Below are 24,551 nucleotides of genomic sequence, written 5' to 3' on the forward strand. Positions count from 1 at the left end.
GGAATATTCTGCTTTTACTGTGATATCAGAATTACTTCCTAGTCTGCATCCCTACAATAATAACCTTTAGCTACAAGAAAGTAACACATCATACCTCTTTCTGCCTTGCTTGTGTTATGTTTTTCAAGTAGGAGGTAACGAGGACTTTCAGGAAGAAAAGGCAGAATCACAACTTGTATCAGTGAAGGAATAATAATTGCTCCAAATAAATAAGGCCACCGAGATTCCTGCAAACAGAGGTAAACATACGTCAGTAATACTATCCCATAGTGATACTAGGAAGAAAAAGAGCTTTGATGGGAAGCACTGTAACTTTTCAACATTCAACATGTGTCAGTGAGTAGTGTTGTCTCCTGCCTGAGCTAAGTAAGCAGTTTGGACACTTCCCCCTCAGATCACCTTACTCAAAGGCCAAGGAAGACAGAATTCAAGCCATCAATTGACTGAGAATGAAAAGAGAGGCACAGCGAAGTTAGGAAACAGCAATGCATAGCATATTTTTCCTTTCCTTCACCATCAACAACTAAACATGCAAAAATGTCATATATATATATTCAAATATATATTCTACAAATCATCCCCGCTTTAAGAACCAGTGCAACATTGTTTTCATAAAGTTACATATACTTTGTTGCTGTCTCTTAGTCTAATCTAATTGATCTAAAATATCTATATATATATACACACGTACAATGATTGAGCTAACTGTATTATAGTCATAGTATGGGTAAAACCCCACTAACACTTCAGCTAAGCCACAATTTATCATTTTTGTGCTTGGTGTAATGCCAGTAGTGACTCTTCAGCAATTCACAGGTGCTGGGAATGAATGAAGTTTGGGCTAAGGTCTCTCTTCTACTTGGCAAAACACATTTGCCTTACAGGTACAACTAACACATAGTTGGGCAGTTTTCATTTCCGTTCAGAAAAAAAGATGTAAGAAGACATATACAGTTCAACACAACTAAAGTGAAAGACAGCTATATAATTTAACTAGAAAAAAGATATCTGGCTAACTGATGCAAGGTTATCTTTATGGATGTTTTCTCTTGCAGTCGATGATTCCACCCCTTAAGTTACCTTCCATGCTAATTTAAGTGTATTTAAGTTTCACCTATCCTCTTGTCCCAAATCACAGGACCTTATGTCCTTTGGTTTTTTGGTAGAGTAACTAAGAATAATGCATTATGTTTCCCATTCTGAATTACCTAATCTAGCTCAGATGTTCAAATGAAACTCTAACAACCCTCTTCCCAAGTCCATGAAAGAGAAAGTGATTTTTCTAATTGCTTTGCAAGTAATCTGCTGGAAGACTTCAGCAAGGACCTGAAACACAAGAGCCATCTACAGCGTCCCAACCAATGCAAAGCCCCAGTGACTCATCTTTGGCAAGAGCTACAGCTGAACCCAGGACACCTCCACAGAGAGCCCAGGCAGTTTTAGCCTTCCAGAGACCCACTGATGTGCAGGTGAAGAGCGTGATGCACTGCACTATCCAGCACTAGTTAAACAAATCTACTCAACTGCTAGCAGATTTCACATACAACTTGACTTTGATAATTTTCTTTGAAATCAACGGAAGTTGTTGACATCCTCAAATGCATTCATTATTTAAAACCAGCTATAGAGAGTGACCTCAGCAAAGCTCTTTCAGGGAAAGGCTGGGAAATGCAGTAGAAAATTTATTTAGCTCTCTGGGCTTACTCTCAAGAAAGGATACTTTCAAGTAGCTGAAGGAGAAAGGTGCCAGCAGTATTATTTTCTCCTGCAAAATGGCCCTCAATTTGTCTGTGTTCTTAAGATAGCTTCTGTTCCAATTGAATGCCAAGATGAAATTTTTTTGACATATTCTCCAAGTTCAGCATTCATCTATTTAATTCATTGCTTTCTAATCTGAGACTTGGTTCTTAATTGAAAAGCCTGCTGAGACTTCAGTAGACCTACAGTTCAGGCATCATGTCTAGCACATTTTCAAAAGCTTGGCTAGATCAAAGGCAGATTGCACTGTATCCTGGCTGATTGAGCTCTGGGAGGCATGGGGGTTTGGATCCCATCCCTCAGTCATTCATCTATCCATTCAAATTCCATATTTCCCTAAACAGAGATATATTTCAATATAACTTTTTACAGTTGAATCAAAGGTCAAAAGCCCCCAAGCAATTTTCCATTGATAGTTTTTATTTTACATTCTCTCACTTCAGCAATGTCTAAACCAACATGTACTGCATTGTATGGGATGCAATCCAAGCCCCAAAGCTGAACCAGGGTCTGAGATAACTGAATAACTCCCAGAGGGAATATGAGGGGTATCTCCTAATCAAATTTTTCACTTGCCCTTTAAGTATCAGAGAGGTTTTGCATCAAAATCTCCTGGGATAAGAAAACAACCTGAGAAAGGGATTCTGTCAAACAATTTCAAGATCAAGCTTATCCTAAGAGCCCCCATTAATTTCAAGATATTATTTCTTCACTCCCTTTTTTTTTAATGCAGTCGACTGGAGAACTTCACCTAATGAAAGAGAATCACAAGTGGTTAACAATCTGTTTATAAACTAATCAACCTGAATCTTCTTTTGAAAACTAGAAAATTAACCTGAGGTTAAGACTTCAAGAGCAGTTAATAATCACATAAAAACGCACGTATCTGTAAAGTGTAAGAAAACCTCATCAGTTTCATTCTATCTCTGTCTGGAATAATTTCATAGAATATAAACACTCTTCTTATGTACCATATAAAAAAGTTTATAGGACATTAGAACTTTTTACAATATCTCTACGTAAAATCTTACGCTTGATTAGCACATCGTATTTTCTGTAGGCTTTTTCCCACAGTGTCGGGGACACTTATTAAAGGAAGGAAAAAAAGATTTTCCTCTGTATATTGCTATTATTGATATTCTGCTAACGTATGGAGACTTACTTGGAATAAGTTACACCCCTATTAACGTCTCCCATAGTGTATGGTTTTTCAGGCAGTCACATTTCTCTCAATTCTTCTGAAAGTGTCATTTTGAAGAAGCTGCGAATGAGACCGACCTTCTGAACTCACCTTCTGTAATAAAGAACAGCCCCTAACAGTATAATAAAAAGCCCTCTATTTTCAGCACGTAAGATACCAAGTTTCCTTTATTTCCTCCATGAAGGATTTCTGTTTTACCTTTTACTGTGCTAACTTTTAAACCTTAAGGCTCATAAATATGAGCCTACTTTCTATTGCTGGAATGAATTGATCAGAAAATCACTGAATGGAAACTTCTCCATCCATTTCAAATGTTTTTGGGTGATGTCTATCCAACACTATAGAATATGTGTTCTGTTTGCTTTTCTCTTAATTTACGTTATCCATGTTCAAATTATTCATTTCACCACAGAAAAGAACTAGGAGCTTTAAAATATCTATAAAAAATTATGAAAATCAAGCTGAAATAGACCTTAAAGAGAATTAAAAGAAGCAGGAAAAAGGAGGGGGTTTAACCTCTTTAAGAAAGAATAGGACAGGATACAAACTGGCATAATGCTCAGAAGCAATAATAAGGCAAGGGCAAAAGACAGCGTAGGTGTGACTTAGAAGACACATTAACACTTTGCCTGTTGTCAGCAGTAAGAAGCAGCACACAGGCATTGCTGAGAGAAATGAAAACAACCACATCCCATTTTATTTCAGGAAAAACTTAAAAGAGCATTAAATATTTTAATTACAGGGGACCTGATTCATCCCCTGCTTAGAATCGATACAAATAGCATGTCAAGATGGTAACATTTTAATTTTAAACTGTCACATTATGGATATTTGCTTAGACTGGAGTATGAAAAACTGGGCTTTGATTTATTTACAAAAGACACTTAAATAGTAGAGAGAGTTTGACAACCACAGACTCATTCATTCAAAGGTTGACATAATAAAGTGCAAAGCTGAAGAAATACAAGGAAGAGGGGGAGGGAAGGAAATGAATAAAGAATGACATGGATTTATGAACTGCAAAAGAGATGGGATTAACTTATACCAGAACGCAGCAAAGCGAATGTTACCATGTCAGAGAATCATTAGTTAAAATGCAGAAAATAGAACTTACTGTAACAATTAAAGGGTAGAAAAGAAACTGGCATGGGTAAATGTCAACAGGCACCTCTGGCAGCTGAACTATTGGTCCTTATGAAGTTCAATGACCTATTTAAACACCAATTACATTTAATATTTTCACTAATTCGATGAAATTTGAATACACTTTCAACACAGAAAAGGCTAAGAATATACACATAGATATAAACTTTTTAAAATTGAGAACTGAATCATTGACAGGGTCACACAAGAGAGGTGGGAAGAAGTGCTGCACTGCCCTGTATGTGGGAAGTCATTTTTTGAAAGACCTAGTGAGGCCAACGAAGTATTCAAGATGTATGACAGGATCAAAAAGACTAAGTAAGGAAACACATGACTGCCACAGGCTCTGCTCGCTTTCTCAGTAATTTCACTTATTTAGTAAAAAGCATAACCTGAACATTCCCCATCCCCAAATGAGCATCAACCACTACAGCGCTGTCAGGCTCCTTGCTTGCCCTTTGCCCCAAGTTTGGTTTTCTGTGCTGTGGAGATCCTCACATCCAGCTGAGCATCCCTGACCCCAGCTGCCCCAGGGCACTTGTCCCACATCCCTGTCTCCCCTCCATTCTACAACCACAGGGAAATTACTGCACCACAAATACAAGACCTGAACACCTCCTTGTAGGCAGCAGTCTGCACAGGGCGTAGGTAGCACAGGTTAATGCCCAGAGGGCTCCAGCCTTGCTCTGCATCCCAGTGTAACAGCAATGCCACCTCACATAGCTATCGAGGGCTTGGTTAGCTTTACTGCTTGAAATATGCAAGACACTGCAGCAAAATGAATACCCACTCTCCCTTTTTCACATTCATTGCTCAGGGTGAACTGTGACATCTCTCAGTGAGCAGGTCTATTTACCAGTCACTGTTAAATAGTCACTATTTATATATTAATTCTGTAATTAATTCCTTGGGGATGGAGGTGTGTGATGGGTTTATGACAGCGTGGAACACCTTACAAACAGCAACGATTCTTTTGTATAATACCTCTCTCATGTAAAATGGCATATTTTACCTGTTTTATATGTGGGGTGAGCATGCAATACAAGATAGTCAGAATGTCCAAGAACTAGTGATTTGGCAGTGTCTTCTTTTTCATGTTCCTATAAGAAGCAGGGACACATTTAAAACTTTGGCAAAATACAATTGCATGCAGACAAAATGAATTACATCTAGTATAATTTCCAGATGCTCTGAAGCGTCTTGTCTCTCCTCCTGCTGCAGCGCCATAAGGATTCAGGTCTTTGGGGTTTTCTGTGTCACATCTGCCAGTTCCACAGGGACATCTAAGGTAGCCTAGGGCATCAAAATGATACTATATTCTTATGTTCAAACAACTGAATCTTATCCTCTTTAGTACAGACTTGGCATGAAAATTTCATATCAGAAATACTCAGTTTTCACACATAAAAAAATCACATCCTTGGTCAGAACAGACTGAGCAGACATATTTGGGTGTGCAAAGCTGAGAACTCTGTCCAAGTCCAGCATTTCTGTTAATATGTTACCACACTACATAAAACACTCCTAAATTAAAGGACAACCCCACTGGCCTGGAGCCAAGGACTGAAAAAGCATTGAAATGAAACTAATTTCTTAGCATTAGAACTGTCTTTTCTTCCTAGAAAAGGGAATGGCACAGCGATGAAGACCATGAGGCAGCTGAGAAATGAGTATTTCTGTATCTCAGGCTTCAGACCAGCTACTCACACAAGATGCAGGACAACTACCTTCCTCTTTACCTTCCTTGTGCCCTTCCAAACACAACTCTACAACCTTCTCTGGCTGCAGAGGGCAATGCCCTTCTCATCTAACTGTTGCATCCTTGCTGCAAACAAGTTTCTCTTTGTATGACCATTCCCATAACTCACTTCTGTCTTTTAACAACAGAATTACAAAGTGCTTACCTTCTTGTTTAAAATAGAGGCAACACAGAGGGTATGTGTATTTCACCTCTGTTCTGCGCCCACATAGATATATTTATATGTCAGTACTACAGATACAGCTCTGACAAAAAAATTACTGAATCTTAGTGTCTTCCCAGGTGTTAAACACCACAGAAAGTTACCAGACTTAAGGCTGCGATATAAAATTCCCAGAAGTCAGCGGGAGGTTTTTGTTACTGAGTAAAGGACTTTTGGATCAGGAAGTAAAATAGTCTTAAAAGTGGTTGGTGTCCAAATTCTATGACCTTCTATTAATTAAATCACAAGTTAAGTCATGTACATACTGAGAAAGAGAATCGTCTGTTTCAATTTCCCAAGACACTTTTTGGTCCAACTTTTTATTGGAGTAACAATTAGCTTTTTACTGCACACTCAAATGGTGTCATTTTTTTCATTGCTTATTTATTTCTGAGAACAGTAAATAATTTCTGAGAAAATCAATGGAAAATGGTAAGCTTTCAAGTGTGATTATTATCAGAAATCAGCATGTTGGGGGGGTTGGTTGATGAGAAACTTAATATAAACTGGCAGTGTGAGCTCGCAGCCCAGAAAGCCAACTGTATCCTGGGCTGCATCAAAAGGAGCGTGACCAGCAGGTCGAAGGACGTGATCCTGCCCCTCTACTCTGCTCTCATGAGACCTCACCTGGAGTATTGTGTGCAGTTCTGGTGTCCTCAACATAAAAAGGACATGGAACTGTTGGAACAAGTCCAGAGGAGGCCACGGGGATGATCAGGGGACTGGAGCACCTCCTGTATGAAGACAGGCTGAGGAAGTTGGGGCTGTTCAGCCTGGAGAAGAGAAGGCTGCGTGGAGACCTCATAGCAGCCTTCCAGTATCTGAAGGGAGCCTATAGGGATGCTGGAGAGGGACTCTTCTTTAGGGACTGTAGTGATAGGACAAGGGGTAATGGGTTCAGTCTTAAACAGAGGAAGTTCAGACTGGATATAAGGAAGAAGTTCTTTCCTGTTAGTGTGGTGAGACACTGGAATGGGTTGCCCAAGGAAGCTCCATCCCTGGCAGTGTTCAAGGCCAGGTTGGACAGACCTTTGGGTGGCATGGTTTAGTGTGAGGTGACCCTGCCCATGGCAGGGGGTTTGGAACTAGATGATCTTAAGGTCCTTTCCAACCCTAACTATTCTATGATTCTATGATTCTATGTATACTAGAGTGTCTTTAGGAAGAACGATTAGTAGTATGTTGGAGCAACATAAAATTTCTGAACAAACTTCCTTTTAGCTGTGCATGTAGACTCAGGTTAATTTCCATTAATAGTAAAACATAAAATAGTAAATTAAAATAATTGAAGAAGATAAGATTCAGTTCCTCAAGCAGGAGCATATAGTATCACTTTGATGCCTTAGGGTACCTCAGTTATCCCTGTGGGCCTGACTGATGTGACACCCACAATTCCAGGGACCTGCACCCTCCGCGAGCTGCAGCAGGAGGTGAAGCAAAATGCTTCAGAACATCCAGAAATTGCATTAGATGTAATGTGTGATTTTTGTGTGTGTGTGATTGTATTTTGCCAAACTGCAAGATTTAGATTTAAAGATTTAGATTAAAAAAATAAATAAATCTCGCTTTCATTTGACATTTACTTTAAGTTTAAAGAATCCCACAAAATACTAATTGAGAATATAACTCCTGATTTTTCTTTTTGCCAGTGGTTTTGAAAGAAAACTAAGAAACACAAGTTTAGAAAATACACTTTACTACTAAATACAATGACTAAACACTACCCTGTGATGCTTGACCATTTACCACAGCATTAATATCCAATTTTTAAAGGACAAATTTACATATTAGAACACGAATTTGCAATGAGTGACTTTACAAAGGACCATAGAAATTAAAAGTGAAATGTTAATCATCCAGAGCCTTCAAAAGGTTTAAATGGTGGTTATCTCCCCAGAGTGTGAAGCACACTGGGAAGGAAGGCACAGGTGAAATAATTTTAGATTTATTGCTTATGAACAGATCTCTAAACATTATCAGATACTCAAGCACTAAGGAGACAGGCAAATATGAAACATTCATTTGCTCATAAACTTCTCAAGCAGAGTCCGACTAACACAGGGTAAAATGAGGTTCATGGGAAGATACTGCCTGTTATTAGGTCAATTACAGTAAGTGAAAAAGTCCACCTTTTCTTGTCTGACAGAGAAACAAAAGGTCAAACCTTAAATATATAGACAATATAAACAAATGCTTTATGTTCAATTCCATGTGTTAACTATGCTTCACTGGATCAGGAGAAAGCAGTCTAACATATTATAAACCACTGCTCTCATCTTCCATGGTATTCTGAAATCCTGTTGAAGGATGTCTTTCCATGAAAGCTTATCTACTGCTTTTCCAACTGTCCTAATTAAACAAAGTACTGCTACACAGAAATCATATCTTTTCAGAAGTTAGGTGGGCACTGTTTTGAGTGTCTATGAGAAAGTAGTCCCCACTGATGATAAACTTTCATCCAAACATTAGATGATCTATCACTAAGTCTGTCGATTAGCAATAAGTCTAAAAATAAATATATACATATAACTTCATAGTGCCCTTTTTTCTATAATCACACCTCCACATTCAGCCAAATCCATTCCTGCAGGATGTTTTCCTTCCCAATACAAAACTGCAACACTTGAATATTACATATGGCAAACCAGTCATGTGTTGCTCCTAAAACTTCAGGAATTGAAGTCTCACAGAACAGCTTTAATGGACTGAAACTCATTTGCAAATACAAAGACTCACAGCTGTTTTCCCATGCATTACTTAATAAGTTCTGTACAGAAAAAAGGATGAATAAGTAGCTTTGTGTCTGTCTGCAGGAACCAATAAAAAGTTGGTATCTCCAGTAAATACATACTATCAGCTGGTCCACAATAGATATAAACAATATAACTCATTTAATATCCCCATTACAAATATATCAACAACCACTGCACCCACTAACAGGAGTGGTGTAACAGAATAGAGCTTCTCTTCCCATGGGTACTTTTGAACTACAAATATGTGACCTGGTTTCAGCAACACAGGGTGTCCTGGTAGTGTTTCTGTACCCTTGTCAGCACCAGCAAGGCCATGTATCTCTGGCCATGTGGCTGCACAGCAGCTTGCCTTGGCTACATGAACTATTGGTGAGTTGAGCTCCAAACCTCTGATCAGCAGCTCATAGCTTGTAGTTAAGTGCAAATGCCTCGATAAATGACACAGAAATTGCTTCAGCAATAAGAAACTCTGTGCCTTATGTGCTGTTGTGAAAAGATGAAGGAAATTTCCCATCGTTAGATAAGAGAGGAGTCCAGAGAATATTTTAGAAAGGGCTGCTATTTGCAAAATCACTACCTCAAGTAATTCTTAACTGCCATGTCTGGTACCAGTTTGCAGGAAGCTCAGGCAGATTTCCACCCAGATGCACATAATCAATCCAAGCTCAGAAAGGCATACAAACTTCTGATATTGGTGGTTACCTGAGTAAGTGCTCAAACACAGGACTTTGGGGATTCGAGTGATTCTGGAAACTGCTAAAGTAGTGGTAGCTTTTGTCCTGCTCTAATGGAAGCTACAAACACCTTTTTATATTTGGTAAACAGCATGCGTCCATGAGGCATAAGCTGCTTTCATTTCCAAGATACTTCATACAGTTCACCTGTCTAATGTCATGAGAACTCTCAGTTCTATATTCTGAAATAAGTTCTCACATCATATCTTGAAAGATAAATATCACTATCACAGCTTAAGGAGAAGATAAATGTATAGAACAAAAGACCTCACATTAAAATATGAGGAAACCAGTTCATTTATACTTTGTTATCATGCTAATGTGCAAGATTCATTTCAAGAGCAACTCCAAAAGGCCATTTTGCCATTGGTGTCCAGCTGCAGGCTGCATGTCCCCAGAGCAGTTCTGAATTGCTTTCTATTCTCATCTGTAACTTACTGACAGCTTTTAAGGAATCCTTAAATCTGAGTCTCAGGAAGAAGGTTCAGTTGAAAAAAGAAAGAAAAACAAGGGGGGGGGGGGGGGGGAAACACGCTAAAAATGAAGCTTTGACAAGTAAAATCAAAGCTTAGTTTTCAGAAAAGCCTTCAACTGCAAAGGCTGAACAACTACATATTCCACTGTCTATTTTAGTGCAAGCGAAGGAATACTTTTAAAAGGACTTGGTGAAGCAAAAGGAAACATTCCCATATACATTTTTGTATATACATAACTATTTATCACTTCAAATGTAATTTTAAGAGGTCTTGTAAAGAAAATAGTTTGAGATAGCATCTACAGGAGTTCTTAGTTTGATTTTGAAAAAGAACAAAAAGAGTCACAGCTATTCTTTAGCAAGGTCCACTTGTGCAAAGAAAAACTAACTCAAAAGGGACTCATCGCAGAGATTATCCTTACTAGACACAGAGTACAGTCACTATGAAGTTCATTAGTCCTTTCCCAAATTTAGCTGATTTTACTGTAGAAATTTACATAAGTACCACAACAGACTTTCTTTGCTAAAATAATCAGTTGTGGAGTGAGGACAGTTTGGCCAGTATCAGCATGTTAGTACACAGCTAACTCCTGTCTCAAAAATAGGTAAACTCTAATCCAGATAAGCATTACAGCTGCTCAAATTCCTCAAAAGAAGTGGGAGGTACAGCTGTAATTCATGTTGAATAAATGAGAAAGACAACAATAAATTAATAAAGTTTGTAACTGTAAGCACTTACACAACAGCTTTGCAATATGACAAACTTTAAATATATTTAAAGAAAAACTGAAGAATATCTAGACAAAGACAGTGTGTCACTTAAAGACAAATTCTGAGCTGTTGCTGGTGTACTTTGTTTTCCATTGCTTTAAGTTTTTACCCAGCATGGGGTTACCCTTAAAAGCTGTTAAGCCTTAACCCAGCACTTACTTCAAGCTTCAAGAAACCACTTCCCATCTCTGTTGCTGCTCCCTCCTGTACCTTGTGTTGCTTGATTACACTTTTTAATACAGGATGACCAAAAGTAGCTGCAACAGTCAAGGGATGGACACAACAGGGATTTTAAAGTTTTTCTGTTTGCTCTACCTCTTTATTTCCCTCCCTCTGCCCCTGAAACATGGCAGCACTAGGGATTATTCAGAAAGGGTTGCCCTAATAATTTTCAGGATGCAAGCAACACAAAGTTTTTAGAACAACATCCCATCCACTACAAAACAGTGCAATAGTTAAACAAGCTTGTGGGCGCATGGCCTAGAAACACCTGAAGTGTATAAAACAAGGTTTCAAAGTAAACACAGTCTATTTTGCCATTGGCCTACCCATAGCTAACAGCTGTTTGGATCACAGAAGCAGCCAGAGCCAGAGAGCCACTGGGGACAACTCCAGGGGAAACAACTCCAGCTTGATAAAATGTTATACACTGTGTGCATGTGAAATGGGGATCAAAGCAGAATTCTGAGAAGAACATGGTAAAAGGCAGCAATTCCACTATTATCTGTCCTGAACACATACACACATTGTGAAACATTTTTTTCTCCCCTTTTTATCTGTATACAGATGAAGAAAACACTGAGACTCAATGTATAAAAATAAAATATGAACACAGTAACTACAGCAAATGTATCCATAAACTAAATCCTCTGTATTTAAAGAAAGATTAAACCCCGCCTGCACTAAATAAGCTGAAGCATTAGAACAGGTAGCCTGGTGGTCTACAACATGTAAAAAATACCTTTGGAGCGTTACATTACGTAAAGGAGGAAATAGATGAGTTAGTTACAAAGAGATACCTAAGGATACATGGAATATGCCAGAATGAGGCCAGACAATATTCCCCCAAGACACTAACTGTAACTTTGAACTTTCAAAACTGAAGCTGACAATGCTTTACAGGGAGCAATCTGCCAGAAAAATGTGATGGGTGATTAAATTGCAGAATCACAGAAACCGAGGGAATAGAAACACCTAAAGGGCAATGTTTGTAGAAATGGTGAGTTTCAAACCGTTCCTCCTTATCTTAATATCAGTTTTTCCTTTCAGTCAGATGTATGGAAAGCTGCACATGTTATACAACCAAAAATGCCCCAAATGAAATCATCTTGTAGCCAGTAGCAATAATTCAGTACCCACATTACAGCAGATAACACCACTGCACACCTGGGGGGCAGCACCAAATTGTCATCTACAGTTGCCATGGCTTCCAGAATAATTATGGGCTCTGTCTTACAGCAGACTAAACCAAGCGGGTAGTACATGCCAATGAGCACAGTACTCTCAGCAGTCAGGGTGCTGGAGAGAAGCAGGTCACCAGCTCTCAAAGTCATGCTCTATAGTGTGATCACCAGCCAGCTTTACCACTGTGTAAGTTCCCAAACCTCAATGGAGTCACAGTAGATGTGGTTTCACATAGGCCATGACCTACAAGAATCAGAATCTTGAAAACAAAGCATTGCTAGGATTTGTTGGTTGAGAGGAAATTAAGACAGAGGAAAGAAAGTGACAGTATCAAACCACAGCACCAGAGGACCATTGTCATGACTGCAGCTTTTTGCCTTCAGATAATCACTCTTAGTAAGCATTGCATGATAATGGAACACCTTCTTCAGACTCAATACTCTAAAATTAGTACCTTTGGAGACAAATAGAATAAAATACTATATATTCAGAATCCAAAAGAATGCCTTCATTTGGATTTTACAGTCATTATTAGATTCTTTTATCTGCTCTTTTATATGTCATAATTCATCTGTAATTTTGAAATTGTAGTAGTCTCCATGTTCGTGTCAATATGCCATATAAACACAGGAAAAAAAAAACACAACACATTAAATACAGCCAAAACATTTTTAGAAAAAACAGGAAATATTTCCTAAATAATTTTTTTTTTTAAGCATAATTTCATCTGGGTTATCTATATAACTTTGTTCTTATGGTTTCAATTTTAAACCCAGAATTATTACAGAGAAAGGCATATAGGACAAGATGTTAAAGAGTCTGTTTTGTCACAGAAGATGAAGTCTAACCTTAAACACAAACATCACAAGTGATGGGGGGAGGAGAAAGGAAATACCCTGCAGTATGTGGGGGAAAAAAAAAACCCAAGATATTAAGGAATAACTAACAGTGGACCAGAAGAATAATGAGAGTAAGTTGGCAAAACAGGCATGAAGATGGTACTAAAATGAAATGAGAAGACTGTCAACCCTCAGCACTTCCAACAGAAAGCTTGGGGAGGCTGAAGGAACAGGAGACAGCCAAACAGCTTTAAGACTGTAAACACAGCCAAAGCTGAGCCTTGCCACCCCAGCACAGAACCTAGGGTTGCTCACACTCCTCCTGCTTCACATGGGCTGGACTTCATGAATAAAAGATTGCTAAAAAACCATTTTGGGGATGCTTAAACTACTTGACACAAAAAGCAGTAAGGACTTTCTGAATTGCCTTAAGTAACACTCAGTGCTATTTTTATCACACTTGAACGTTTAAAGGAACACTGCTGCATTCCATACCAGAGGAAGTTATTAATTAGCTTGTTAATAAATGCTTGTAAGCCTATGCCCCACAGCCAATGTAAACACCTTCCTTTTCTGTGGAGAGACTTCTGCAGAACCCCTGAATGCAACAACCTCATATAATCCAGATAAATGCATCAAGCTTCAATTTAAAAGTTGAATTTTCTGCTCAAGCTGCTTCAGCTGGGAGTCTGTTCCAAACATCACGTTGCTGAATTTCAGCATGCAACTACTCACAGAACATTGATAAAGTTATCCTTGTAGCAGTAGTGTCCTTGAGATTAAACCTCTCTGCTCCTTGTGTAATTCTTATTTCTTGTGTTAAGATGGTGCAGTTAGTCCCTCTCCCTTCCCTCTATTTACTTGGCCACACAAGCAATGTTGCTGTCATCTCCTCTTACAAAACAGGACCTCAGCCATTCGTGCAGCTCTCCCTATGTTTATTCCTGTTCCAGAGAGCCTCTTTCAGCAAGACACCCAACTTTGCCTTTGCCTCTCCTTTCTTTAAAACCATCACTGCTTAGATAGTATGGTTAATAACCTCCTAGATATTTGCTCAAGTTACAAGTAATAGACACACGACAAAGGTCAGGAAAAAATTGTTATGAAACCATGTGAGAAGGCAAGTATCTGTAACTAATATTCTTTACAACAAATTCTCACAGAGACAACCAAACAATCAACCACAGAGCAACAAAAAAAAATACTGTGTGAGGTTTTATGCCATGATTGTTAAAAGGCTGAACATTGTTAGACATACTTAAAAAGGTGTCTTCCACATCCTAGTGCAAGCAGTTAAGCAGAATGGTGGACACTGGCAACAAGCTCCTACTGATCACAACTTCCCTATTTGCCTTAAATAATTTATGATTTTTACAAAGGTAGAATTATACCACATGTTGGCTTATTAAAGAATGGCTTAAGTATAATGCAAATGACTTCAGGCTTCTGAGGAAAGCAAGAGTTTACTTTCCAGTTACAGCTTAAATCAGTATCAGTAACACATGCATAGCTGTCTCCAAAATACTGTGGCTGTGGATCTGCAATACCTGCCTCACTTCAAATGCAACAAAGATTTCTCCAACAGAAGGAAGAAAAAATAATATGGGAATTATAAGAAGCTTTTAGAACATTAGTGAACAGAAACTGTGAGATCAGAGAGAAACCTACAAGTAGAAAATAGCCTGCAAATGTCTATTTTTGAACTTGATTGAACAAAGTGACAGAGATTTGAGCAGCGTATTTGCTGGGGAGGGGAGAGGGGAAAGTTTTGGAAGAACCAAAGAACTCAGGAGAAGGACACCACGTTTGCCACCTCCAAGCTTCAACAGCAGTGAAATTACCACACTACCCTCTGCTGGAATGTCCCCTGGCAGTGGCTGCTGTCCCTGGTGCAAACCTTCCACTGACTTCAATGAGAACCACATAAAGCTAGGGAAGAGAATCCTGGCTTACAGAAACCAACACAAATTTCAATACAGCCTTCAAAGAGGGACAAGACTGCATAAGGTATTAACATTTCAAACAGCCTGAGGTATTCCCTCAGTGCTAAATTTTATTAATATGTTAAATGAAAAATACACCCGCATACCCAGCTGGAAAATTCAAGCTGGCTCCAATAAATTTGCTGGAAATATGCTAATTCATACCAGAGAAAACTTTTCTCCTTTGACATGATTAGGTAACCCACCCTGAAAAGAACTAATTCTACAGATGAAGTGTATTTCTTCTTCTGTAAATTAATGGCTATCTTTAATGATGTAATATTATTTAACTGCATACTAAAGCAGGTTGTAGAAGCAGAATAGCAACCTCCATAGTTTGGTAGCGACGATGATTAGGAGGGAGGGAAGGGGAGAAGAGAAATAAAATGAGCAAGAATGAGCTGAAACCAAGGAATAAGTATTTCCCATTCAAAATACCCCAAAGACCTACAGGAAAATAAGAATTTGCATGACACCTTACCTTTGAAAGTGCATATATGTTTAAAAAAAAAACAACAAAACCTGCTATATAAGGACTGACATATTCTAAGGCATCAAACTAGCCTCTTGACATTTAACAGCCTTGTTTGTAACACACTAGGTTTCCAAGTAAGAGAAGGGGACATCCATAGAAGCCACAAAATGAAGGTCACTGAAAGCAATTTTAAGCTTTTTCCTAAAATCTATTGGTTTGAGGGGGGGAGTCCTTCAATAAAGAGCAAATGGAACCAGATAATTTGCCTTTAGGAGACCTGAACATGGTAAGCGAGTCCAAGGGTAAAGGGACAGAATACAAGCTGGTCAGACAAAAATAAGTGTCAGGGAGGATGGTATCATGTATTTACAAAGGAGCTGAGTTTGGATGGACACAGGAGGACAAGCTTTCCTCACTCTTCAACTGTTTACTGCTTTTGGTGGCTGTCAGAAGGGATTCTTAGTTTGGGTTTCATTGTGAGAGGATTGGTGCAGACATTTCCTCCACACCGCCTTGATGATTCATCTTTGGATGAAAAGAATTTCCAAGCGCCATCCTGAATAAGCCTCGACTTCATTTATTTAGGGTAATGATGACATCCAGTGGCCACCAAGTTAATCTCTCTTTCTGTAAAGGCATATATAACTCTGTTCTTCCACCTTCTAGTCTAAAAGTAGAAGTGCATAACAAGGAGCACCATGATCATTGAGCAAGTGTCTTCCTATTCAGGTCCTTATATAAACTCTAACCAAGCCTTTTTCAGTTCTATCTCACATTGAAAACTTACAAATGGAAACTGCAAAAACACTTAGGCACTTCCATGACACTCAAAGAAACTGGAAAGCAGCAAAAATAAATGTACATCAAGAAAGTGGGATTACTGGTGTGAACCTGCATATGCACACACACAAGCTGCTCAGGCTGTTAAAACTAATTGCCCCATCTACCAAACTCAGTCATGCATACAGGCTTTTAAATGATACAGAAGATACCACTTTTGAAAGTGCTTCAGAACAAAACCCCAGTATTTCTGTTTTCCACTTTTGTGAGGAACTCATCCAAAATATGACAATATAACACTTTAAGCATACTTGTGTCCTTTCATAGAAAACATCTGTTAAATACGTACTTGCCCAAATATTTCTGGCAGCCCCAAAACTTGACCAGTGAAAACACCAATACAGATGAAAATTGCTGTGACCTGACCCAATGAGCCACGGATTTCCTTAGGAGATATTTCGCTCAAATACATGGGAAGGGCACTCAGAGAAATGCCTATGAAGGAAAAAAAACCACATGTATTATTAAGTCAAATCACCTTTTCATTATGCCAGCTATGAAAAAAACAGCTGCTGAAAGGAGTTCAAGCGTTAATCTGCTCACAAAAATGGCATAAAAATACTCAAAGAACAGAATTATATCTATCCACAGACTATGAATTTTCTTCTCTGCATGTCTAATTGCTCTTGCACTATTTAATAACCATGGAATTGATTATCTATTACAGATCTGCAATGTTGTGCGTAGGCTGCTATTTGATGAGAAGCACCAAAGGTTACTTGGAGATGAGAACAACCTGGAGAATGGATTTTACATTTTAAATTTGCTCATCACAAAGCAAGCAAGAGCACTCTAACACTGGTGTAGGTAAGGAAAATAAAAACAATGCATCAGGCAGAGAGAGCAGACACTGTCAGATGAAGTGTTTTTGCTGAAAATGGTATTAGCAGATGTTCCTCTCAATACAAGCTTGCAACTGTAATGAATTCTTAATAGCAGGTATAAAATAAGGGTGAGAATGGTGCTCAAAGTCTGGAGACAACAAGTGCATGACCCTTGTTACTACACTAATAATATTTACATAGCTCCAGTGTGGTCCTTTGGTGGTAATATGAGAAAAAAATTATCATTCAGCACCAAAATTATCCATGAACTTCACATTACAAGTAACATATACATCCACTTTCAAACAACCATAGTTTTAGTTTACTAACAACACAGCCAAAGCTTGCCAGAAAGGGGGCTTGGTGATGCAGAACCCAAAGTACGTTGTATTGTTTAGAATCACATGATTACCCTGAGAGCATAAAACAATTTCAATTCATCAAGGTTGTGGCCACATTAGGTAAATATTTCTCACCATCTAGCAATCTGTGAAGTTGCTGAGACCCTCACTGCTAGCTGCAAGACTATTCTAACGCAGCAGTGCATGCACAGGAAGACCGCATTGATAGGTGCAAATGATGTAACAAACCTTCCACTTAATCCTCCTGATATTAGCATGGGATCCAATGACTTCTAAACACAAAGCAACAAGCAGCATTAAAAAATTGAGTACACACTCCTAGCCAAAGGATTTTCATGGCATGAAGACAAATATGCTCTACCACAGCTGGAGGAGGAAAAGGGTGGACAGAAGCAGTTAGAATCCATTGTTCAAACACCAGATCCCCCAACCCTTGTCTGCTGTTTTGTCTCACTGAAATCAGTGTGGCTAGTCCATGGAATGCCTCTTTCATGTAAAGAAAGATCTAACTGCGGGAGAGGAGAAAGACTATGCATGGTGCAAACATTTCAGACATGTTTAGAGTGATAAAAGCTTACCTGCATCAACACCCATTATAACACGTCCCAGTATGAGCATTTCAAACGACCCCGCCAGCAAGGAGAGGGACATCAACAATGCAGCTGTCACTGCAAACACATTATTGAACAGCAACGTACATTTCCTAAAAGAAATAGATATTTTTATGTAGATATGTACACCAAAGGCTCAGCAATTACCTATCCTATACATCCTAAGAACTCATGTGTCATGCTTGAGTCTCCATATATGATGACAAACAAGTGTACTCTGGATAAATGTATTTATGTAGGAACCAGAGAATATATTGTAAGTGGCAATAAGACAATATAATCACAGAGGTTTTTATGCTACATAAATTTTTTGCCATTTTGAGAACTTTCCAACACTGACATATGTATGTTATTTAATCCATCCTTAAATCCATGATATTGAAAATATACATTGAGGAAAATTACTTACTACTTGTACAGGTAGAAAAAAACACTCAGGCTCACATGAGTCAATCAACCCTTTTCCAAAAATTGTTGAAATTAATCAAAATATAGATATATAATTTTTCCCCAATTTTTAAGGTATATTTAAGGTATTTCAAAACCTGAAAAGATATTTCTTTTAAATAAAATATTCTTTATTGAAAATTATTATTTTGTAAAAAAAACTAGCACAAAAATGTCTTTGAAAATTTTTCAAAACCATCTCAATTTCTCGTTTGCACTTTAGTTTTCATCTCTCAGAACTTTCTGCTCAAGTTTGAGGGACTCATTAATTCAAAAGTGACTCATAAGTCTCAACTTCTGCAGAGGAAATAATTCACGAAACAAATGATACGTAGGATATCATGGGCCTTTGACAGTCAGATTCAAACATCAGCATCCAAGTTCTCACTTCATGAACACGTGGAGGAGCAGTGGTTAAAGATGTAAAATCAACAGCTCTGCTTCAATGATTCTCTATTGAAAATTTTAAGTAAAAAACCCACGAAGAACTCGGAGAATCACTGCTGCTGTGTACACATCTCCAGGAATACGGATTGAAGTGGCTTTTTTGCTAAAGTTCAGCCTGTAGGTGAGTGTCTGGAGAAGCCATTATCACCAGGTTCAGCCTTGTGAGCAACTGTAAAGATTCTTATGATTCTCAGGCAGAGACCCAGGGATATCTGCTGGAGATATGGTGGCTTCTGTACAGGACATTATGATGAGATTGCTGCTTTGCATTGATCTAACACGGGACAAAACACCATGATTTTCCCAATTATGTGGCAAGAGAATGATTATACCCTATGTTTTCCATCTGTGAGTCACCTCACTTGTCTATACACGGTAAAGCAGTGGAGCTCCATTTTCATTAGGTTTTGCAGTCACATAATTAAGCACGGTCTTGTTTTGGCTCTAGAGGTACAACTCGGTACTGAAGCTTCCAGTCTCGCTCACAACAACGTATGAAAGAAATAACTGATTTAAAAAACAATTTACCTCAAGATAAACATCATTGATGATGTAAATTATGAAGAATCCATTAACTTTGATAGTAAACTACACAGGCACAGCAAACCAATTTTATTAAAAAACTGAAGTGGTATTAAATTCTTAAGCATTCTCAATGGATTTTCAATCTCTATATGTTGTAATTTCCATGCAAAAGGAGTGACCAGAAAGGCTGTCTACCCTTTTCTTTACCAATACAGACAACAAACCAACCCATCAGTCCTCATTCTTGTCCAGTTCAACACATAGGTACCAACTGGAAATATCCCACCACTGAACAAGTCACCCAACTTCATACAGCAGATTAATACATTTTTTTATAGGAGATAATTTTAATACTTTTATTTCTAATTAATTTTCCTGTTTTCTAGTGATTTTTGAACACTGAATGAGTAACACAGTTTGAGAATCAAAAAATAAGATACATCTCGTTTAAGGTATATATCTATAAAACACAGACATCAAGAATGATGATTTTACCATTTTAAACAGATTTTTCAAATGGATAATTTGAGAGGGTTGAAGTGATACAAATAATGCCAAAAACAGAAACAAAATATTCATTCATATAGCACAAAAAATTGCTATACATTCATCTGAAGATATACTTTCCTCTAATTTAAAAAAAACTACAAAATACATATCTTTTTAGAAAAAATGGCTAGTGACCCCTTATGCTATACAACAAAGAACAGAAAAGCACAGCCTAACTAACCAAGATTTAACCAAAGGATTTTGTACTTGCCAGACTGAATAAAAATGACAAGAAGAAAGTAACACACTGTTTAGGGTGTCATTATACAATGCATGAAAATTTTTGGTAATTAAAACATTGTACTGGGTATCTGTGGCAAGGTTTTGGAAGTGAAGGGATGCAGGGATGGCTTCTGTGAGGAGATGGAACAAGTGAGTAACAAGGTCAGTGGGGGAGAAGGTGCTCCAGGATGGAGCATGTACATCCCCAGAGGGACTGTGGCCCATGGAGGACCCATGTTGGAGCATAGGAGGAAAATGAAAAGCAAGGACTGGCAAAGAGAAGTTGCTACGCACTGACCCCCACCCCGTCACTGCCCGTTCTCTCACGGAAGAGACTGAGAATGACCTGCCGTGGTACCAAGAGGGAGGAGAGGAGGCTGGAGTGATGTTCAGCCTGCGAAAGTGGAAGGAACGGTGTCTTGTTTCCCAGTACCAGATCAGTAATTAAGTATTTATGCTCACTGGCAGTAAACTAAGGCAAATCCCCCAAGTTGAACCTGAACTAGTCCTAAGAGCCACGTGCCCAGTAGAAATCAGTTTCTATAAGCATTCCAGCTGAAACACAGAGTTCATCCGTCAGCTAGACACAAATAGAGCTAAGTTTTAAAGATTTTCAAGATTGTCATTTGCTCTCACCATATTAGATAGTTCTGGAAGCCAGAACAGAATCCTAGTGACTATGTGCCTTCCACGGCTACAATAACTTTAATTATGTATCTGAATTAATAAACTTTTTGTCTAAAACTCACAAATAGGAAAATGACAGAATTAAAGTTTCATCAGAAATCATAGAATCATAGATTCATAGAATAGTTAGGGTTGGAAGGGACCTTAAGATCATCTAGTTCCAACCCCCCTGCCATGGGCAGGGACACCTCACACTAACCCAAGGCTCTGTCCAACCTGGCCTTGAATACCGCCACGGATGGAGCATTCACAACCTCCCTAGGCAACCCATTCCAGTGCCTCACCACCCTAACAGGAAAGAATTTCCTCCTTATATCCAATCTAAACTTCCCCTGTTTAAGTTTGAACCCGTTACCCCTTGTTCTGTCACTACAGTCCCTAATGAAGAGTCCCTCTCCAGCATCCTTACAGGCCCCCTTCAGATACTGGAAGGCTGCTATGGGGTCTCCACGTAGCCTTCTCTTCTCCAGGCTGAACAGCCCCAACTTTCTCAACCTATCTTCATACAGGAGGTGCTCCAGCCCCTGATCATCCTAGTGGCCTCCTCTGGACTTGTTAAAACAGTTCCATGTCCTTTTTATGTTGAGGACACCAGAACTGCACACAATTCTGCAGGTGAGGTCTCACAAGAGCAGAGTAGAGGGGCAGGATCACCTCCTTCGACCTGCTGGTCACGCTCCTTTTGATGCAGCCCAGGATACGGCCGGCTTTCTGGGCTGCGAGCACACTGCCGGCTCATGTTCAGTTTCTCATTAACCAGCACCCTCAAGTCCTTCTGCACAGGGCTGCTCTGAATCTCTTCTCTGCCCAACCTGTAGCTGTGCCTGGGATTGCTGTTCCCGTGTTTGATCAAGTACTCGTACAGCACATCCGTAAGAGAGGGTTTTCATGGTTTAACAGAGATAAACATAATAAACAAAGGCAGAGTCTGTAAGATTTAAAGCTCTGCCCTAGAAATATGACCTGCTCCAATCAAAGTGGTATATATATGACTGAGATCAGCCAACACTTACTTTAACAAACCTGCTCACAAAGCTATTCTACTCTTCACCAAAAATTCAAGCCTTCTATGAAACAATTTTTTACTTCATTTTTTAATAAAGACTCAGCGACAATTCCAGGAATTAATCAGTCTGAGTCAGGCATAGTTTCATATAGTTAAGAAGTGTGTAAACGGCAAATTGATGATTTGGGAGAAGAAATTGCAACGCTAAAGATAATAATGTCACTATGAAAAATATTTAAGACTCGAAAATCAAATTATGAGGTGAAGGGGCAGAATAAATGAAGAGTGGGTAATAGATTTACAGAGCAGAGAATACTGACTTACTGTAAACATGAAATGGAAGAACCTGAAAATATATTCTCTGAGGTGAAAAATGGGATATGGAATAGTTGGGACAATGCCAAACAAGCCTAGTAAAGTACAATTGAAAGTGATGGAAATAGTCAAAATGTAGAACAGAAAAATAAGAATAGTGGAGGTCGATACTTATATTTAAGCCTCCATGATGACCTTTCTCCAGTGATTGGCTGACACGGTTTAGTGGGAGGTGTCCCTGCCCATGGCAGGGTGTTTGGAACTAGATGATCTTAGGGTCCTTTCCAACCCTAACTAGTCTATGATTCTATGATTCAACTGAGCAAAAATTATCAAATTATACAGAATTTACAATTAAGGAAGAGCCAGATGAGCAGTTAAACTGGATGTTATAATAGCTTTTGAAAACAAACAAACAAACAAACCCCCAACAAACTAAAACCACCCAAAACACAACTTTTAAATTCTCTTTGGAAGACTGTATGAAACAAAAACAACAAAAAAGAAATGTCAGAAATATCTTGTCAGTACCTGCAGCAAAAACGCACACACTGGAAGAAAAATTGCTAAAATGCTCATGTGCCCTATGGTCAAGACTTGGTCAAATAGTGCATTGCATAGAACAGAGAAGGCATCCCCAGGCTCTGGGGAGACCAAACACAAACTTTATCCTAGTTTAGTTCTTCAGATGTTGCTAAGAAGCAATGAAATGTGTTGATAGCTTTATTTGCGTACAATAAGATTCTCAGCAGACTTGTGAAACTAGAATCTGCTGATCCTGTGTGAAATTTTTCCTATTTTATGGTATTTTCCTTTTGCACTGTTGACAATGCAACCTCCTTGACGTCTCAACCCACTGCCTGTTCAGAGCAAATGGCTTCTCAAATGATGCACAGCAAGGCCACAGAGAAAGGTACTAATTTTATTCTTGGAAATTTGGAACTCTTTAGCAAAGAGCTTTCATAATTTGAAGATGTTTAAATTTGCATCCTGCCGGGATGCTGGGAGGAAGCAGAGACAGGACACCTGACCCAAACTGACCAAAGAGGTATTCCATACCACAGCACATCATGCCCAGGATGTAACTGAGAGTTACCTGGAAGGACTGGTAGACTATGGGGGTGGAGGAGGTATCTCTCAGTGCTTGGCCTGGCTGGGGGGCGGAGTTATTGGTCAGCTGGTGCTGAGGTGTTGTATTCTCTTCCCTTGTTATTTCCTTTATCATTATTATTATTGGTGGTAGCAGTAGTGACTTGTGTTATACCTTAGTTACTAAACTGTTCTTATCTCAACCCGGGAGAGTTGCATTCTTTTCCATTCTCCTCTCCAGCCCTCCGGGAGTAGGGGGAGGTCAAGAAGGGGGCAAAGTGAATGAACAAGCTGTCTGGCTGGGTTTAAATCACGACAAGAGGGTTTTTATAAAGAAAAGTAAAGCCTTCCAGAGAGACTAAAAGAGAAACTGGTTTAGAAAAGACAAGTTTTCCAATGCACTTACCGTCCGAAGAACTTCACAATTGGGGTAACAATAATGGCACCCACAAGGCCACCAATGGCAAAAATAGAAACAGTTATGGACCAGAGGAGAGTGAGTGTGCTTTCATCAACCGAGAAGCCATATCTTCTTTCCCAAGTTTCATTGTAAAACTTCTTGATAAACTGAAAAAAAGTACATAAGGATACATGTAAAAAATTGCATTTTAAGAACATAACTGAGAGAAACAGAATAAAAAAATGAAACAGTTAAAAAACAAACAAAAAAAAAACACAGAAAAACATTCAGTAGCTTGATTGTAGGAATCACCCTCACTCTTCTATTTATCTCCTCCAAACAATGGGGCCTCACTTTTAGGTATAATTGCAATACAGACTGACTGAACCATTAAAAGCGTAACATAAGTTTAAGTACATGGAGGTCATAAAGAAGTGGGGGGTAAAAACACAGGTAGATATGAACGTAGAAGAAGCTTATAAAAGAGAAACTCGTATGATGCAAGGATGATGCATTTAGGTTATTGGTTCAACACTAATGACTGTTTTAGCTTTCCTGTGTACATATATATAAGCATTTCAGCCAGAGCTGGGCCTGAGGACACAGACACAGAACTACAGAATGATTGAGGATGGAAAGACCTCTAGAGGTCATCTTCTCTAACCTTTTTGCTGAAGCAGAGCCCCTAGACCTGCATGCCCAGGACCATGGCTGGAGGTTTCTGAATCTCT

At 38.8% G+C, this 24,551-nt stretch overlaps 1 protein-coding gene across 5 annotated transcripts in view; it reads right to left on the reverse strand.

Annotated features, from left to right (window-relative positions):
• Positions 1 to 24,551, reverse strand: part of SLC2A9 (solute carrier family 2 member 9) — a 121,695-nt gene that overhangs the window by 62,693 nt on the left and 34,451 nt on the right. For all 5 annotated transcript variants that reach the window (XM_062636374.1, XM_062636373.1, XM_062636372.1 and 2 more), the window contains 4 exons: positions 23,827 to 23,987; positions 18,101 to 18,225; positions 16,626 to 16,771; positions 95 to 227 (listed from right to left, as the gene is read on the reverse strand). In XM_062636374.1, the coding sequence (XP_062492358.1) occupies positions 95 to 227; positions 16,626 to 16,771; positions 18,101 to 18,225; positions 23,827 to 23,987 (565 nt within the window). The remainder of the gene's footprint in view (positions 1 to 94; positions 228 to 16,625; positions 16,772 to 18,100; positions 18,226 to 23,826; positions 23,988 to 24,551) is intronic.

This window comes from Pezoporus occidentalis, unplaced genomic scaffold (genome assembly GCF_034315485.1).
Source record: "Pezoporus occidentalis ecotype Australia unplaced genomic scaffold, CSIRO_AGI_Poc_V1 ctg48, whole genome shotgun sequence".
NCBI classification, from domain to species: Eukaryota; Metazoa; Chordata; class Aves; order Psittaciformes; family Psittacidae; genus Pezoporus; species Pezoporus occidentalis.